The sequence below is a fragment of the Lissotriton vulgaris genome, chromosome 7, assembly GCF_964263255.1.
Source record: "Lissotriton vulgaris chromosome 7, aLisVul1.2, whole genome shotgun sequence".
In the NCBI taxonomy this organism is placed as follows: Eukaryota; Metazoa; Chordata; class Amphibia; order Caudata; family Salamandridae; genus Lissotriton; species Lissotriton vulgaris.
In genome coordinates this window covers 82,850,728-82,869,496 of record NC_141695.1, presented here as the reverse complement: position 1 = coordinate 82,869,496, position 18,769 = coordinate 82,850,728, and the positions used below count along the sequence as shown (strand labels likewise).

The 18,769-nt window shown below is 47.0% G+C and overlaps 1 protein-coding gene across 1 annotated transcript in view; it reads left to right on the top strand.

Moving 5' to 3' along the window:
• Positions 1 to 18,769, top strand: part of LOC147700834 (putative DBH-like monooxygenase protein 2) — a 114,768-nt gene that overhangs the window by 42,928 nt on the left and 53,071 nt on the right. Inside the window, exons 2-3 of the mRNA XM_086929744.1 lie at positions 13,170 to 13,316; positions 13,878 to 14,039. Coding sequence (XP_086785870.1) covers positions 13,170 to 13,316; positions 13,878 to 14,039 — 309 coding nt within the window. The remainder of the gene's footprint in view (positions 1 to 13,169; positions 13,317 to 13,877; positions 14,040 to 18,769) is intronic.

Here is an 18,769-nt window from a genome sequence, read left to right as displayed (position 1 = left end):
CTTCCCTTTCCGTCGGTTTGTTCGATCGTCACTCCTCCATACTTCAGCCGACGTTCCGACGTGACCTGCAGAAGGGAGGAGAAGGAAGGGGGGTGGGGGCAACATTCAAAATACATCAACTTGCATAAATCCGAAAATGTTTTTACCTACCACATACTTGACCTATCTCCACGGGCCGCATTCTCTACCATCTCGGCGTATAAGCCCAGAGGGATCAGTAGCGTCAGATAGATAATCATCGATGGTCTGTGTATCTACATGAATCACACGATCGTGGCCTTATAGGTCGTGTGCAAGGGTGGCGGTCAGGTGGTATTTCTGCGGTATCGCTCGAGGGCGTCTAAAAACACTTTTCCGGCTGCCTGTGATACATAGTGTAGCTGCTAAATATCGGGCCTTTTTACCCTTCAACCTTAATAAAGCTGCTTATTTTTCGCTTATATTAGAGACAGTAGTAACACATTAAAAACTCATTAATGCAACTGCTACATTTCATACTTCCTTTTTCGAAATACCTTTAATTAATATTGTTGGTGCACAAATACGGGCCTACAACCCAGTGGGCCGGCCACGGAGCAGACTAGAACTGTGCATAAGGGGCACGAGGTCGGTGATCATTTATTTCAGAAAAGTGCGGCAGTATAATAAAATCATATCGAACTTTCCTACACTGCAAGTATGATGCATGTCAATAATTACATTTTTCAATAATTTTATCTCATTGTCCAATTATTACTCAAGACCTAATATTTACCAATTCATTGTCCAAATGTTCAATCAGTTCCTATTTCATACCAATTCATTTCTTCCAACACATAATTAGTACCCACTCTAAATCAGTTCACCGTCCCGGCACATAATCAATATCCCTCTTATATCGCTTTCTTTTCCAAGCACATACTCAATATCCATCTTATCCACTTTCATTGTCCAAAAACTGCATACATATCTTGGAGCATCAAAGCTGAGCTATCAGGGTGCAACAAGGATTTTTAAAAAGTCTCATTTTGTATCGGCGCCATTTTGGGCGAGGTCAGGCATGTCCCAGTAGAGTCGGAATGCTTCCACTGACTCGTGGTTGGACCAGAACCTCTTTGGCAGTTCAAAAAGTTTTTCGCAATGGAGTAACAGACTAGCAATATGGACCATCAGTCATAAGGTGGGGAGGGAGGCAATAATCTATCCTACCGGGTCATTCTGATGTTCCACCGGAACTGAACAAATCTGTATCCTTGCAGGATTTTAGTCATTTCCAAACTGAGGCTGGCGCCGGCAGGAGTGCACCGACGTCTCGTGGCTCCATCGGAGGATGGGGGCGGGGGGCGCCTCGTGGAGAGGTCGCCCCCCCCGGCTCTTTTAGAATCTTCAAGGCTGAGGAGTACAGGGCGTGTGCTCGTCCCGGGCAAGGAAACCCGAGTTTTGATATGGACCCCTTCTTCAAGCAGGAGCGTTGGGGTGTCGCTGGAAGCCTCCACCTGGAGGGAGGTGGGGGAGGCTCGTTCGCGCCGCCTCCCCCTTCCAGCGACCCCGCGCCGTTCTTCGGCTCCAGCGCTTTGGTACAGCCGTATCAGGCATTGAAGATGGGGGGGGGAGTCGGTGGCTGAGGCAAGACATCCCCCCCTTTTGACATGTGGCGGGACTACCTGCAACTCTCAGGTGCTGCCATGTGGCGGGACTACCTGCAACTGTCAGGCGTTGCCGCTGGCGGGACCACCTGCAACTTTCCAGAGTTGCCCAAGACATCATTGAAAAGAGGTGTAGTTGCAGCCATTATAGCTGAAAGAAGCGCCACCGTCCTCGCCTTGGCTCCGGTCTTCGATGAGGGCCAGATCAGGCGAGAGAGGGGGGGGGAGTCGGTGGCTGAGGAAAGACATCCCCCCCCGTGGCCTGCAGAGCAGCAGAAGAGGGGAAAAGGAGAGATCATTACGATTTTCGGGCCATCCGCCTCACAGCCTCCCCTTCCGACTGCGGCCAGCCGAGCCCTGCACGCATCGAGGCCTTGCCTTCCGGTTGGGCGTAACCGCGGACCTGTTGCACTTCGGGAGCTTCCGGAATGGGGGTAGGTATCTGCTGATTTGTATCTATTTCATGTTTACCGTTATTTGGGTGTGGCGGGCGGTGGGACAGACATGTTTGGAGCAGTGAGGGGTGGTGAAGCCTAATCTACCTCGTGTCTGCCTTGGTGTCAAGCTTGTCTTCCCTCGCCATTTTTATGTTTCTTATTGCAGGTTATTTCTAACGTTTCTTATTTTATTTTTAGCGAAGTTGATAACTCATCAGTGGCCTACTGATTTCGCTCAACTCTTTTTCTTGTATTTTTATGCCATAACCTATTATAAGCTATAGCGACTAGTCCACACTTAGTGAGCATGTCCTTATTAGGTGTGCCCTCCAGTGGAGCTGGATGGTTCATCTCTAATAAGCGGTCCGGGCTAAACAGGCTACCAATCAGTGGGGAGAAGATAGGCATGATGGATTACAACGGGGACAAAAGTCTGCACTACCTATCTTATCACGGCGGGCAAAGACTAGACAGAATATTTCTATTCTCCGTTGTTTGCAGGCGGTGAATACCTCAAAAGAACCAATACCGAACAATCAATGTTCGGTCAATCAAACAATCAGTGGGGAGAATAAGTGGGTACGAAAAAAGTTTGCGTTACCCACTCTTTCTCTACCTGCAAAGAGAGACCTTGTTCTTCCCTGTTTGCAGACAAAGAATCTCCAGACAACAATCCACGAACGACAGTTCGGGAAAACAGTGGAGGAGGAAGATAGGCACGACGGATTACAATGGGGACAAAAGTCTGCGTTACCTATCCTTCACTGTTTGCAAAGAGAGAGCCTGTTGTTTTCTCCGTTTGCAGACGGTGAATCTCCAGAGGTATCAATAAAGCGTAATACTAGTATTATCCAAATCAAACAATCATTTCACAATTTGTCGCATTTACGCGACCTTACCCGGACCGGACCGTGTGGGCAGTTCTTCGCCTTCCTTCTTCCAGCGCCCGATCGTTCTCTTACTCCATGATTTTACCGCAGCAGTCCTGTGGGATCCCAGTCAGGACAATGGGTCACTCAAGAGAGGTCCGTTCGGAATCGGTGAAGTTCATTCAATCAGCAGCCGGACGAGGGTCCTCTCAAGGCAGGTATACTCCGATCGTTTTGATGTTCACCCCATCGTCTGGACCTCTCTTACCGGACCTTATGTCGCTGATGGGCCCCGCCTTGGGCGCCAATTGTGGAAAAGTCAGCCCATATGACAACCGATGCCCAGGCTGCTGGCGCAAGACGCCTCTTAGTTCCCATTCTGAATAGTTACCAAATAAAGAGACGGGCGCTGGAAGCAGGAATCACAAGAACAGAGTTTTATTACTCATGAGGAGAGCCTGTCATTTCGGACACGAAACAAGGTGTCATCAGGAGGTGCTCTAACAAGTGCTCTGAGACATCGCTTTTTATACCTTACAAAACACTCCTTATTACAATAATGACATTGTGAAACAAGGAAAAGACATCCCCGTAATCCTCGTGTCAATCCCACCCCACATATATCCACAATAGAGGCCCTTGACCTGCTGATAAGAGGAGGGGGTAATCAAGCAGCTGAGTGTTCCGCCGATTCTTGGGATATGTGCGCCTGATCGTAGCCCAGGGGGTGGGGAGGCCAGGATCAATAGTGGGTCCTTTGAAGAGGAGTGATTTCATACAATAAGGGGCCGTAAACAGTATCTCACGGCTTAAGCGATGGCCTCGGACCTGTGTGGACAGTCAATCGTGGAGGGAGGATTTACCAACAGAGGGGTTATTCATGAAAGGAAAGGAGGTGTTGGTCAGGCGCGGCCGTGACTCCCAAGGACAGAGTCGCACAGAAGAAGAAGGTTTATGACTTGCCCATGTGAGGGAGGAGGGGGGAGCCAGGGTGCGCACAGGGACAGAGTCGCACAGAGAGAGAGGGGTCTTATTACCCGTACATGAGAGAACGGGGGCAGTCAGATACAGCTGGGGGGGTTTTGTCAGCTGAGGCGAAGGATGCTTCTTCGAGAGGAAAATGGGGGGGGTGCATGGGTCAAGCAGGAGGGTTGCTTTTCAGAGCAGGGTCGCGCAGAGGGAGAGGGTTTCATGGTCTATGCATGTGAGAGGGGGGGGGTTCAAATACGCGCAGGAGGGAAGCCGGGGATTCCAATGAGCGGGCAAAAGGGGCCATGGTGCCTGAAATGGCTGTCAGGTACATGTGGGCACGGGCCTTTACTGGCGGAGTGGTGCGGTTAACGTACAGAGAAGGGAATGGGAAAGGACAATGAACGCTGCTTATGTACATCAATTTCGTTATTTTCCACAACACCCCCTTTTTACACCACTCTGCAAATGCGCCTCTTGGCGCACTGCTGCTCGGAAGATGAAGTCCACTTGTGTTCTGAGGTCCTCAGGACACAAGAGGACCTCATCAACCCACCACCAGTGTGCCAAGAGACGCGTTTGCAGAGTGGTCTAAAAAGGGGGGTTGGCCTTGGACCACCTCTCTACAACACAGCTCTGTGGGGCATACTGGAGGTAATAGGTGGGCTAGTTGGCCCCCAGGGACCCTCAGGATTGAAGGGGACTAAATCCCCAAATTTACAAAGCTCCTGGGAGTGGGTTTGCACACTTGTCATATCAGGGCCGCCCCCTCTCTGCATCACTGTGCAAACCTGGTGTGTTGTAACTTGTGGGATTAAGTCCCTTTGAATCTTGAGGGTATCTGGTGGCCAACTAGCCCACCAGGTACCTGCAAACGCGGCTTGTGGCCTGAGGCAACCGCCAGTAGGATATATATATATATATATATATATATATATATATATATATATATATATATTACCTACTGGCGGTCGCCAGTAGGTATATATAGTTAGGATTATTTCTCTATGGGATTTTTGAAAAAATCTATGTCTAATAACTTTGGCGTTTGTGGACGGAATTGGCTGAAATTTTCAGGAAAATAGAACATTTCGTTTCTGAGCAGCCCCTGGAAATTTGGGGGGGTTTCCTCAAGGGGGGGCCGAGAAGAAAGGGGGGTCCCAAAACGCGTTTTTCCCATGTTAATTTCCATAGGGCAGTTGGCCTCACTTTTAGCTCGAACGGCTGAATGGATTTGCACGAAACTTGGCAAAATTGTAGGGACTGTTAGCCCGATGTGCCTTTGCTAGGTCTCAATATATGTGCTCCAGTGGATTTTGATAAATTAACGTTCAAAAAAATATATATATCTGTGACAGCGCTCCGGGTAGCGCTCCGGTTCGCGTACTTGACGCGTAACGGAACTTTGCGAAGCGAAGCTGATTGGCTCTGCGGTGTCTGTCAACATTCTAAACAGTCCGGAGCGGCCGCCATCTTGTCTCTCGGTAGGATCGAGAGGCAAGAGGAGGCCAAAACAAAGGGGGAAATGACCATAAGGGGGCATAGTAGATCCTCCCTGACCCCCTAGGTTTGATGTGGAGGCTTTAAAAGGGCCCCGCGGGGCAAAAAAAAAAAAAATTGTTTTTTTTTGCGTGGGGAGCGCCTGGTATGCTTTTGTGCAATGGGCGGTGGTAATCTAAATGATGAGGAGGGGGGGGGGCAGCGTTCAAAGCACATCAGCGTGCATAAACACGAAAATGTTTTTATCTACCACGTACTTGACTTATCTCTCTGAGATGCATTCCCTTGTGTTTCAGCAATGGTAGTCTGTTCATTACATAGATCGCCCGAGGGCGGTAGTACAGACCGAGCGTAGGAAAGGGTCAAAAGCCAGGGGTATAGGAGTATGTAACAAGCTAGCCATTTATTTGAAAAAACTAAACGTGACAAAAGGTTGCAGGATCAGTGAAGGTTGATTTTATTATATATCTGTAACAGCGCTCCGGGTAGCGCTCTGGTTCGCGTACTTGACGCGTAACGGAACTTCGCGAAGCGAAGCTGATTGGCTCTCCGGTGTCTGTCAACATTCTAAACAGTCCGGTGCGGCTGCCATCTTGTCTCTCGGTACGATCGAGAGACAAGAGGAGGCCAAAACAAAGGGGGAAATGACCATAAGGGGGCATAGTAGATCCTCCCTGACCCCCTAGGTTTGATGTGGAGGCTTTAAAAGGGCCCCGCGGGGCAAAAAAAACCAACGTTTTTTTTGCGTGGGGAGCGCCCGGTACGCTTTTGTGCAATGGGCTGGTGGTAATCTAAATGATGAGGAGGGGGGGGCAGCGTTCAAAGCACATCAGCGTGCATAAACACGAAAATGTTTTTATCTACCACGTACTTGACTTATCTCTCTGAGAGGCATTCCCTTGTGTTTCAGCAATGGTAGTCTGTTCATTACATAGATCGCCCGAGGGCGGTAGTACAGACCGCGCGTAGGAAAGGGTCAAAAGCCGGGGGTATAGGGGTATGTAACAAGCGAGCCATTTAATTAAAAAAACTAAACGTGACAAACGGTTGCAGGATCAGTGAAGGTTGATTTTTTAATTGAAAGTATAACAAGATCAGTTACAATAAAATCGTCCATACCCACACCATGGGGGAGTATCATGGGTAACATTACTTCGAAGCTTTATTATTACAATAATCAATAATGAAATATCGACATCAATAGGGTTGTCCGTATTCCCAATCAGTACCCTTCCCCGCCCGCCATGTGCACAAAGACCGCATACATCCCCCATAACGTCAAGGCTAAGTAACTAGAACGTCATAAGGAGTTGCAAGTCGCTCCCATACTGGCGCCATTTTGGTCGAGGCCAGGCAGGTCCAGAGTATAGTTCAATGTCTCCAATAAGTAGCGGCAGGACCAGAATCCCTTTCGGTAGTTCTGGCTTTGTCATTACGAGCACTAGAAAACAAGACATTCTGGGCAATACCACCCTTGACACAGCCCTTTATTCTACAAGATGGTGTCTTTCAAAAGCCAGGGGTATAGGAGTATGTAACAAGCGAGCCATTTAATTGAAAAAACTAAACGTGACAAACGGTTGCAGGATCAGTGAAGGTTGATTTTTTAATTAAAAGTATAACAGGATCAGTTACAATAAAATCGTCCATACGCACACCATGGGCGAGTATCATGGGTAACATTACTTCGAAGCTTTATTAATACAATAAGCAATAATGAAAAATCGACATCAATAGGGTTGTCCGTATTCCCAGTCAGTACCCTTCCCCGCCCGCCATGTGCACAAAGACCGCATTCAACCCCCATAACGTCAAGGCTAAGTAACTAGAACCTCATAAGGAGTTGCAAGTCGCTCCTATACTGGTGCCATTTTGGTCGAGGCCAGGCAGGTCCAGAGTATAGTTCAATGTCTCCAATAAGTAGCGGCAGGACCAGAATCCCTTTCGGCAGTTCTGGCTTCGTCATTATGAGCACTAGAAAACAAGACATTCTGGGCAATACCACCCTTGACGCAGCCCTTTATGCTACAAGATGGTGTCTTCCATTCAGAAAATATTGTTGGCAGCATTTTGAAAGGAAAGATAAACGGCCGTTCTCCTAGTGAGTCTCACATTGTTACATTCATGAAGAATGTTGAAGAGTAGTATGTTGAAAATCTGAAGCCATCGTTCTACAAACTCTCAACCAGCCTTGGATGGAAAAATCCTGAAGAATGTACAAACTGAAAACCAGTTTTTGTCTGCATAGCATCAGCAGCAACACTTGAGTCAGCTTTGTGTGAAGCCGCCATCTTGATCCAATCAATACCGTCCCCTTGCACACATTCAGGGACCAGGCCGCAGGACGTGTCTTCAGGTGAAACGGATTGTGGTACAAGGTCCAGAATGGAAGAGTCACCAAAAGGCAAAAAGTTCCGCCGGATCCCTGGAGCCGGCCGCCTATGTCGGGGGCGATCTCAGGCCACACCAGGGCAACAAGACTTGGGGAGGGTCAGGAGCCAAGCGCCTCCTCCCAGTCCGCGCCACCACACCGCCCCTCGGGGGCCTCCGTCAAGCGGTTCAGGGAGGCACCGCAGGCAGCTGTTCTTCAGATCAGTGGCTCTCACCGGCAAGGCTCCCCTCCGTCAGCAGCGATCGTTGGCGCTGTGGTTGCGGCTGGAGGCCCCGCCTAGTCAACGCCCCGGCCTCTCCATGTCGTAGGCCGCAAGAGTGGGCGCAACTCAGCTGGCCAAGCGAGACTTGGGAGGGGGCAGGAGCTAAGCGCCCCCTCCCAGTCCGCGCCACCACACCGCCCCTCGGGGTCTTCGTCAAGCGGTTCAGGGAGGCACCGCTGGCAGCCATTCTTCAGATCAGTGGCTCTCACCGGCAAGGCTCACCTCCGTCAGCAGCAATCGTTGGCGCTGTGGTTGCGGCCGGAGGCCCCGCCTAGTCAACGCCCCGGACTCTCCATGTCGTAGGCCGCAAGAGTGGGTGCAACTCAGCTGGCCGAGCGAGACTTGGGGAGGGGGCAGGAGCCAAGCGCCCCTTCCCAGTCCGCGCCACCACACCGCCCCTACGGGGCCTCTGTCAAGCGGCTCAGGGAGGCACCGCAGGCAGCGGTTCTTCAGATCACAACAGAGTCTCATGCTTGATCGATTAAGCTGGCAGAATCAGGCAACAAGAATGTGTGGGGGGGCACCTCTTGCTCAACCACCACCTGAGGAGGTGGTACTCTCTTCCTAGGAGGTGGTGGTGGTGGTGGGGATGCACCAGCTAAAGCTACAACACTTGCTATTGCTAAGTGATGAAAAAATGTCTTCCTCTCACAAAGATGAAAGTCAGAGTGAGGAAACAAGGAGGGGTTTTCATCATTTGGGACAAAAAATAGTTCTAAACCAATGAAAAGTGTTATTCTTAGGTCACATGACCTAGCCTTACATCATTAGGAACCCAAAAGTGAAATGAACCAATGAAAAGTTTTATTAACAAGTCAAATGACCTGTTATGCTTACGTTACGTGCTCCGCGCCGAGCCCCGGATCGCTTCCGGGAAGCTGCGCTTCGCGCCTCGCGCACCGGAGCACTTCCGGGTGCGCTAACGCGGCGCGTCATATGACGCATTACGCGACAACGCGATACGTCGCGGTTACGCGATGTGTCCCGATGTTGTTTTATAATGCGGCAGTTGCGCAAACAGAACGTTTATCGGCCGGGCATATGGAATACATACACATTCATACCATACAATCAGGGCATGTACGCACAGTCACACCATACAATTTTTCACGTTCCCAGTGATGGTCTGCACTCCATGCAATATCTCACAGCGCTTGTCTATGTTTTTCCTTACATGGAGCACGGTGCGGTCCATGTCCACTCCATTCTTCAGTCGGAACTAGGATGTAACCTACAGAGGAGAAAAGAAAGGGGGGGATACAGCATTCAGAGGATGTCAGCGCGCGCAAACACGAAAAAGCTTCTACTTACCATGTATCAGACTAGCTGCAGGAACGTGTGATGCAACAGATCTTGGCTATCCCTTTCGCATTATTTTTCTGTGTAACATATCCTCCCCTTCTTATGATGCCAAAACATGTTTCATTTTGTTTGTCTCTAAATTTGAGTTCCCTCTTCTTGTATTTGTTTCTCAATTAGTCTTATTTTATGGGACAAAATACCACACCTTACATTCGGCAGATACCTTAAGCTACGGTCGACCATTTTCTAACAATTCTGGCAAAAGGGCAGGTGTTACGGATACAAATTTCAATCCATCCTAAATTCAGACAAAGGGTCTGCATTATCTGTCTTCTATTGTTTGGGAATAACAGCCATTATTCTACAACCTTACCAACCTAGACGATTGTTATGACGCTGATTCCATACTTCCTTCGAAAACTCTTTTTTGCAAAAATTCAGTATACAAATACGGGCCTACAACCACGTGGGCCGGCCACGGAGCAAACTGGAATCGTATATGATGAGGGGACCTTTACACTGTAGAAAAACGTAACGGGCGGGCCATTAGGTTGCAGGAATTAAGGTGTCTAACAGTTACAATGAAAATATCTAGATATACATTTGCGGGCAAGTACCATGAGTAACGTTAATTCGAACTTTCAATAGTACAGTAATGATTAATACATCAGAACTTAATATCAATAGGGATGTCCAAATGTTCAATCAGTACCCGTCCCCGCCCGCCATGTGCTCCAAAACTGCATACATATCTTGTGATATAAAGGCTGAGCAACCAGTACACATCAAGGAGTTGCGAGTCTCATTTATACCAACGCCATTTTGGGCGAGGCCGGGCAGGTCCAGAATATAGTCAAAATGTCTCCACCAATCAGCGGTCGGAACAGAACCCCTTTCAGCAGTACAAAAAGTTCCGTTAAAAGACAACAGAAGGGACAGGCAACAAGAACCATCAGTCAAAGAGGGGAGGGCAAGTTCTTCTCTACCGGGTCACGTTGGGGCTCCACCGGAACTGATCGAATTGGTAGTCTACAGTGTTTCTGGATGTTTCAGACTGAAGCTGGCATCAGCATGAGAGCACCCCGTGGCTACGTCGTGGCCATTCCACGAGCAATCATGGCAGTCGCTCCCCACCGGAGGTCTGCGGGAGTCGGGGGCCCCGGTGACTCTTGTAGAATCTTCAAGGCTGAGGGGACGCTTTTGGGAATGGGGCCCATGCCCTAGCAGTCAAGCGTCTGAGTTCCAGGGTTGCCCAAAGCCATCCTTGCAGGCCAGGCCCAAGTCTGTGGAGCTGACCACCATTTCCTGAGCTCCGTGGCAGCCGCCTGTCGCTGTACCGCAAGAGTGGGTGCAATTCAGCCGGATGGCGGTTGAGACGCTGTAATAGCAAGAGCAGGCGCAATTCAGCTGGCCAAGCGAGGCACTGTGCCGCAGGAGCGGGCGCAACTCAGCTAGCCGAGTGAAGCGCTGGGGTGTAGCTGAGAAACCTCCACCTCGTTCGCGCCGCCTCTCCCTTCCAGTGCACCCCACGCCGTCTCCTGGCGCAGGTATATGTGATGGTTGGACCAGGGCACCGCAGGACGTGTCTTCAGGTCAAACGGATTGTGGGACTAGGTCCAGAATGGAAGAGTCACCAAAAGGCAACAAGTTCCGCCTGACCCCGGGAGCCGGCCGCCTATGTCGGGCGATCTCAGGCCATACCAGGGCAACAAGACTTGGGGAGGGGGCAGGAGCCAAGCGCCCCCTCTGAGTCCGCGCCACCACAGCGCCCCTCGGGGGCCTCCGTCAAGCGGCTCAGGGAGGCACCGCAGGCAGCTGTTCTTCAGATCAGTGGCTCTCACCGGCAAGGCTCCCCTCCGTCAGCAGCGATCGTTGGTGCTGTGGTTGCGGCCGGAGGCCCCGCCTAGTCAACGCCCCGGCCTCTCCATCTCGTAGGCCGCAGAGTAGTCGGGGAGAAATCCCGGGAACGGCGGCATGCATTTGGATCGATGTTGCAGCAGGCTGCCATGTAAATAGTTATTTAATAAAACGTTTTACCCTGTTACTTTGCTGGTGTGTTGTATATATGTATAATATTTGCATAGGGTATGTCGTTATTTTGGGCGGGGTGGGCGGCGGAGCCGAGCTGTCTTGCAGCCATCATGGCGTCGAGCTCAGTTCCTCTCACTAGTTTCATATTTCTCATGAGGGGTTGTTCCTAATGTTTCTATTTTAGCGAGGTCAAAAAGAGATCCCATTAGTGGCCTACTGATTTTGCTTGATTCCTTTTGTTTTTTCTAACGATTTTTCACTATCTGCAAAGACTAAACAGAGTATTGCGACTCTGTGCTTGTTTGTATATAGAGAATGAACCAAAGAGAACCAATTCCAAAACAGTAAATGCTTGGATAACAATCAATCAAATGGAGAGGGAAGCAGGCACGACGGATTACAACGGGGGCAAAGGCCTGCGTTACCTACCCTTCACTATCTGCAAAGAGAGAATACTCCTAAAAGAAGGGGGGTGGGGCAGCATTCAAAGCACATCAGGTATTCACAGAAGTTAGGATTTTGTCTTAAGTTTGTCTTAAGACAGACTTAAGACACAATCCTAACGTATGTATGTCTTAAATCTGTCTTAAGACAAATTTAAGACAAAATCCTAACTTCTGTGAATACCAAAAGTAGTAGGTTTAGGATTTTGTCTTAAGTTAGTTCTGTGAATCGGGCCCATTCTGTTTATTGCAAATTTTATAAAGGCGGCAGTGTGCTATCATGAGAGCAGTCTGTCCTGATGCGTTTCAGCCCGCCGTAGGGCCTTAATCAGAGGTACTAATGATCAGTATTAAACGCAACCTATCAATTTAAATGCTGTCATGCTGTATTTCTGTAGTCATAGTAAACTGCAACAACCAGCATGCTTTAAAAGTGCTATAAACATCAGCTGTCCACAGGCAAAGTACACAGTGCCAGTAAAATACCATCATGCTCCTGCTGTGGCTTGTAAGTTGCATAGTCGCATTGCTGGTATTTGAAAGTGACTCGTGCATTTACAATATTATAAATAAATAAGTATCTTGGCACGTGCCATCCAAAAAAATAACCTTTGGCAACAGAAGAGTTGAAAGTCAGAAATAGAGAAGCACCCAGACTTCTCCAATTACTCTTTCACACCTCCCGTGATTCGTACATAATTACTGGGAAATCCTTATGTGAAGCAGAGGTGAGCAGATCGTGCCCCCTGACTATATCCATCAGAATCAATGCAATCCGCCATTACTTGGGAACCATAGACCCTGCAGAGTGGCTACAAACAGGAAATGGAGCAGTCATCATTAATTCCACACTGCCACCTTTATCAATTATAAACCTTATAATTAGGCCTGGGTGGTAAATTCCATTCTGCTCGCGGAATTTGGGTAATTTTGCGTTCTGCGGAGAACGCGAAATTGGCCAAAATTCTGCGTTCTGCGACTTGGCGACATTTTTGCTTGTACGCGTTCTCAAATGCGTGTTTGCAAGATATTCCCCCCAAGCACGCAAACAGCGATTGCGAACAGTAAAAAAGCACGCGAACAACCAATTCCGCGTGTTTGTGGAATTTCTGCATGATCGCAGAGATTTTTTTACCGTTTTGCGGTGATTTGCATAACGCGATTACGCTAATTCCGCCCACTCCTACTTATAATACTCACCATGAGGCTAAAGGAATGCAAGGTAAAGGTATCTACATTGTAAAGGCTGAGTGCAAGACGCATGAGTTGTATTGGCATTGAACCATGACGTAGTATCTCTGTACCGCAGGCTAACTTTTTTAATTGTACTTCATTTCAGGACTACCATGGTATTGGAGAAGTTACTCCGGTGCTGGATACTGTTCAAAATTACAAACTTGAGCTTCTATCTGAAAAAGAAGGACTTACAACTATGAGGTTCAGCCGCAAGTTCAGAACATGTGACCCCTTCGATGTTGATGTCACAGTAAGTGGTTATCACATGAGTGTGGGAAGGTTGCTCCTGACAATCGATTATAATCAGTGCATGTGATGTAATGAAGAATCCAAATTGTGGGTCAAGTTCACAATGATAAACATAGACCTGAAATCTAAGTTTGGACCTGAAGAATAAGTTTAGGACTTTTTTAATTGCATCTTTCAGATATAACCTTATAAATCAGGTCCAAGTTTACCCTGTGTCTTGCATGATCAGCCTCATCTCTCAATCACTGTTCCCTAGCATAGTGGTTATGTGTGATAAACATTGGGTGAGATGCATCATCCTGGTGTTATGGTGATTTAGTGCTGCTGTTGTCTAGTGGTTACTTGTTATCTGACTGCAATAGAGGTAACCATTATAAAGGATGTCATTGAGAACTTGGAGCAATGATGGGTGCAAATTTGCTCCACCAAAGGAGAAGCATGGGCGATAGTTCATTTATTTGCTCCATCCCGCCCCAAACCAAACACCTACAAGAGAGTCTAGAAAGCTTTGTTAAAGATTGAAGTATTAAACAGTAACATTGTCTACCTTCCCCCTCTGTAGGCGGACACCCAGCGTATCATTGCAGCATATGGGACATCTGACACCATTCGCTATCATGGATCCAGTCAACGTTTCATGGCATCTGTCCAGTTGCTGTCAGCAGCACCAGTATCAGGACCAGATCCAGAGCCATCCTTCACCTATGACATAAAAATGTCCAATGTGAGCATCATATGTAAAGTTTGTTAACCTGTTTCCAAGTATTCATATAAAACTGTGTGCCCTATGCTTGGCAGAGGGATCACATGGGCTCGCTACATTAAACACTGTTTTTAAAGGCATCTGAAGACCCTCCTATCTTGACACTGCTCCTAAAACACAGCAATAGGGCATGATTTATAGTTTGAAATACCTGTTTTCTTCCTCAAATGGGTATGAAAATGGTGGTTAGTGTTACTCATTGGGCTATCTAACAGTAATAGGAGCAGAGCGAGTTTTTTTGGTACCCACTGCAAAATATAAATCAAGCATGTTTGGTGCCCCAGGGAAAGTAAAATATTGATGCTGAAACATTCCCCATCCATCCTCTCATTAAAAGGAAAATGTTCAGCTCTAGTGGTACCCTTAAGTATCTGTATTTTCCTGGCAATGGCAAGTTTTGAGCCCAACATTTCTTTCTTCTTCAGCGATTCTAGTTCCTTTATTTTTTCGGCTGTATTTCTTTTTACAGTGGGAGTCCATATTTTTCCCAGCATTATATCTCATGATGTGCTCGGCTGTCAATATTGTTTCTCCAACAATAATTGCAATTGATATTAATTGAGTTTAACTTTTTTTACTATTAACCCCAATGGGGGCAATATTTTGTAAACAATATTTAGGGCACAATATTTTTTTCAATTGATATTCAGGCTGAGATATTGTGCTACCATATGGGCTCCGGGGCAAGCTGCATTGGAGACTTCAAAGTTGATGTAGTACTAGTAATAACTTTGGGGCTTATTTTGATGAGATACCACTGAAAGGCCTTTGGTGGTGGTGCAACCGACAGATAGCCCTTCGGTCCGGCCGCCAGATCACAATACCTGTAGTTGGACCACAAGCTCTTGGAAGGAAGACCACTGCTGTGGTGATTTTGAGACCCATTTCTGACAGCCCTATCATGGCAGTCCAAGCACCATGAAAAGGCAGTCAAAAATGGATATTGTGGGCCCCAAACAGGGCCCCCAGCCTTTTTGGGCCACTGCAAAGTGGCACTGGGAGCTCACACACATCTATACACTGGTACATGGATGTCCACAAAGTGCTATGTTTACACTGTGATTTGTGTTGCAGCCCTTTTCCTGGGCTGCAGCATAAGCTACCATGTACACATAGCCATTTCTGACTGCCTTCATGGCATTCCCATCCAAATTCAGTGGTCGGACTACCAACTGCTTGTTGGGTGATCTCCTGACCATTGACATCAAAATAAGTCTCTTTGTTCTGGGCAAGTGCGTGGCTCCCAACAGAGAACTGGGGCCCACTGCTTCTTGCCACCAGTTCCACCTTTGCCCTGAGTAGCCCCTTGTGGCCATAGGATCAGTTTCCCACTGATGCAAAGGGTCACAGATTTTGCTTATGTGCGAAAAGAGAAGGAGCATATAAGTAAGGTCAGATATCTCTAAGAAAGTGTTATCTTTACAATCAGACCCACAGGGGTACTTTTTTTTTGTTTAAGCCACAGGGGTACTTCTAAGGATCCATGAGACCACTACATAAGTTCAAGAAAGCTTTTGGATTCTATGCCAAAGTTGACAACAGGGAGTAAGGTTCTTCATAGCCAGTTCCAAGATGGATCTGCTGCTTAGATTGTTCTACCATGTTAAATGCAAGGAGTGCAAAATTCACACATTTTTATTTTGAGTACGATGTGTTATTTTCCTGAAAACCTTGTGAAATAGTAAGTATTTTGATGAACACCATAGGTGAACACACAATGTGAAAAGTGCACATGAGGGTTTACTTTGTATTCAAAAGACACACATGCTACTGGAAGCAATACATGTCTTGTTCAACAAGAAAATGTCCCTCATTGAGACCTTTTCTACTAAAACCAGTTTCCCACAGGGAAACTTAATGCAGCATTCTGTTTACACCAAATGGTGAAAATTGTCTAGGGAATGAAGGAGGATTTGCAGGCAGAAAACTCCTTTGCAAAGTGGGCAGAATATATTATCTGCAAATGACAGTATGTGAGTTTGAATGCAACCAAGTCAAAATCAGGATTGATGTTTATTGTTTAGATTGTTGTTGGCACAGTACTTTTAAGTTGGTTTCCTACATTGTTATATTGCAAATGGGCATAATGATCCTCATTATTTCCCCATCAAGAATTATAGGAAATAATGGAAATATGAGTATTTGGGCAGCAGCAGGTGAACATTGACTTACTATGTCAATTTCCACACTATTTCAGTTGGAAACTTTTTCTGCTTGCAGGAGGGGAAATCTCTGGATGAATCACCATGGAGCTGGTTGCAGCCGGTGAAATCTCCAGTCAAAAACCATGGAGCTGCAGTGCTCCTGCTCCTGAAAACTTGTAATTCAGAGAGGGCTGCTAACACCAGTTACCTGCCCAGCAGAATTGTCTAGTCACTTGAAAAGAGGTCCTAAATGGAGACCTGTTGGGGTCATCATGGTATGCTGTGGGTTTTTCTAGGAAAAGTTTGACATGCTGCACTTTCAAGCAAATAGGGAATTTGCCTCACACGAGAGAAGAATGTACTACGATTGGCTTCATGTCAGTCTGAAAGACTGGATCAGAAACTGACCATTTTCTTATACTTTGTAGCCAGTACTCATTTTGCAGAACAAAAAGTTCTGGGAACATATATTTTGGTCAGAAGCCGCAGACAGAGCTATTGCAGGTCGAGGTGCCAATCATTATTATTATTATTATTATTATTAAATTACACTTGTAAAGCGCTATCTACCCGGAGGCCTCGTAGCGCTCTTGACTTACTCTTTATTATTGCATGCGCAGGGCAGATCAGTGTGCTAATCATAAAGGATGTGTAGTCTTGGTTACACCTCATGCCTCTTTAATCTACCCCATGACCTTTCCAGCCTCTTTATCTCACTCTTGTAGGTTATTTCCCATGCCTCATTTCTCCCTTTAACAATGTCCTCTCCTCCTGCAGTGGAATGTATCAACTATTCATAGAATACCACCAGACAAAATAGGATGTAGTTATTGCAAGGGAATACCTCTTTTTGCATGACCACCCCAAAGTTGTAGACTGATGCTGCAGGTTTTGTGACCCAGAGCATTCCGATCCCTGCCAATCAAGCCTCAGTACTAGTGCTCTGACCCTTAAAATATATATGGCTGGTTGGTTTACCAACATTGGCATAAGTTAATTTATTTATGGGTCCCTCATGTATGGTACCAGGAGTACCCAGGGCTTGTACATTAGTGTCCCCAATGGACTGTACCACTCATTGTGCCCCCACAAGTGTGATAAAGCAAATATCCCTAAAGAAGGGTTATCCCGAAATGCATTGGGTCTTCAATGAAATTGTCACTTATTGTGAATTCTGAATCGTCATTAACTGTAGGTACAAGTCTTGAACAGCTATTTGCATGAACTTTGGAACGGGCTCAATCAAGATTTCAATAATAGAGGCTTTGGACACCACTGTTTTGCTCGTAATAATCGTGCCGATTTTGTTTAACTTGGTTGACTGTGGGCCTGAAGGTTGTGCATTCTGGGTTGGGTTGACTATCCAGCCACCACCTTTAGTCTTTAAGAGTTACCCTTGTGTTTTGGCCGGAGCACGTACCAGGGCTACACAAAAATGTCATCTATTATTGGGAAGTTGGATTATTCTTTGTACATATAAAACAATTGGAGTGCATTGTAGCATTCATATAATTTATAAAGTTGCCACTCTATTGCCTAAGTTTCAAGTGGCTATATATATATTTGTTGGCCATAAGGCAGACTTCTGTCCTCCTGGGAAGAGGTGTGACCAACCCCAGGAAGGAAAAATAAGGGTCTGCCGTTTTAAGAGTTGTTACCTCTCCCTCGCAGAAAAGACCAAACGTGGTGTGAGTTCAAAAATCAAGCTTCAAAGGGAAAGCCACGTTTGAAGGAAAAAAGGTGGACACAGACAAGAGGGGCTTCTCTTTTGTTCTGGTAGACAGATTATGATTGTGGACAGAGAGAGGAGAAACAGTTGCCAAACTTTTTGTGTCCGTCAGCTTGATGCCCTCATGTAGCTAAACCTCTAGGGTGGGCTACCAAGCTCTACACAGTGAGAGAAGGTTTCTGCTATCATGAGAGTGGGATATTTAGAACATTCTAGGACTCACGTTGCAGGAAGATATCATCAGGAGGGTAGCAAACTTGAAGCCCATTGGCAAGTAGCCACCTCATCCTCAGTGTGCAGATTTTGACTGAAATATGGCACCTCTGGCACCCAGACCTTATGATCACATGTGAACCAGATAGAGGACTGAAGAAGGACTGGCATGCTATTTCCTGGACCCAGTAAAAAAGAGGACTTTGCCTATGGTGCTCTGCTGGAGAAAAAGTTGTCCATGAGCCTCAAACAGACAAAGTGACTCTAAGAGATAGTTAGCTGATTTCCTACTCCAGGTGCAGGGATATAAGAGCTAAAGAAGCCTGCCTTGGCATGTTGTAGCTGAAATTGCTTGACTGTTGCTTGCTGTCCAGCAAAGTGCAGCCTGGGAGTCCAAAGCACAAAAGTTTCACCCAATTCTGCTAGATCCAGAAGAATTGTTGTAGTGCAGTTTGGTTGCCCACGAAGAAATTACCCTTAACCAAAGGGAAATGCTTGTTTCGCTGTTGCCGGAGACCAGTAGAACAGTAGCAGCTGTTTTTGGCTTTATTTCACCCTGACTTTGAGGGACATCAACCCGTGTGGCGACACTCACCCCACCATGA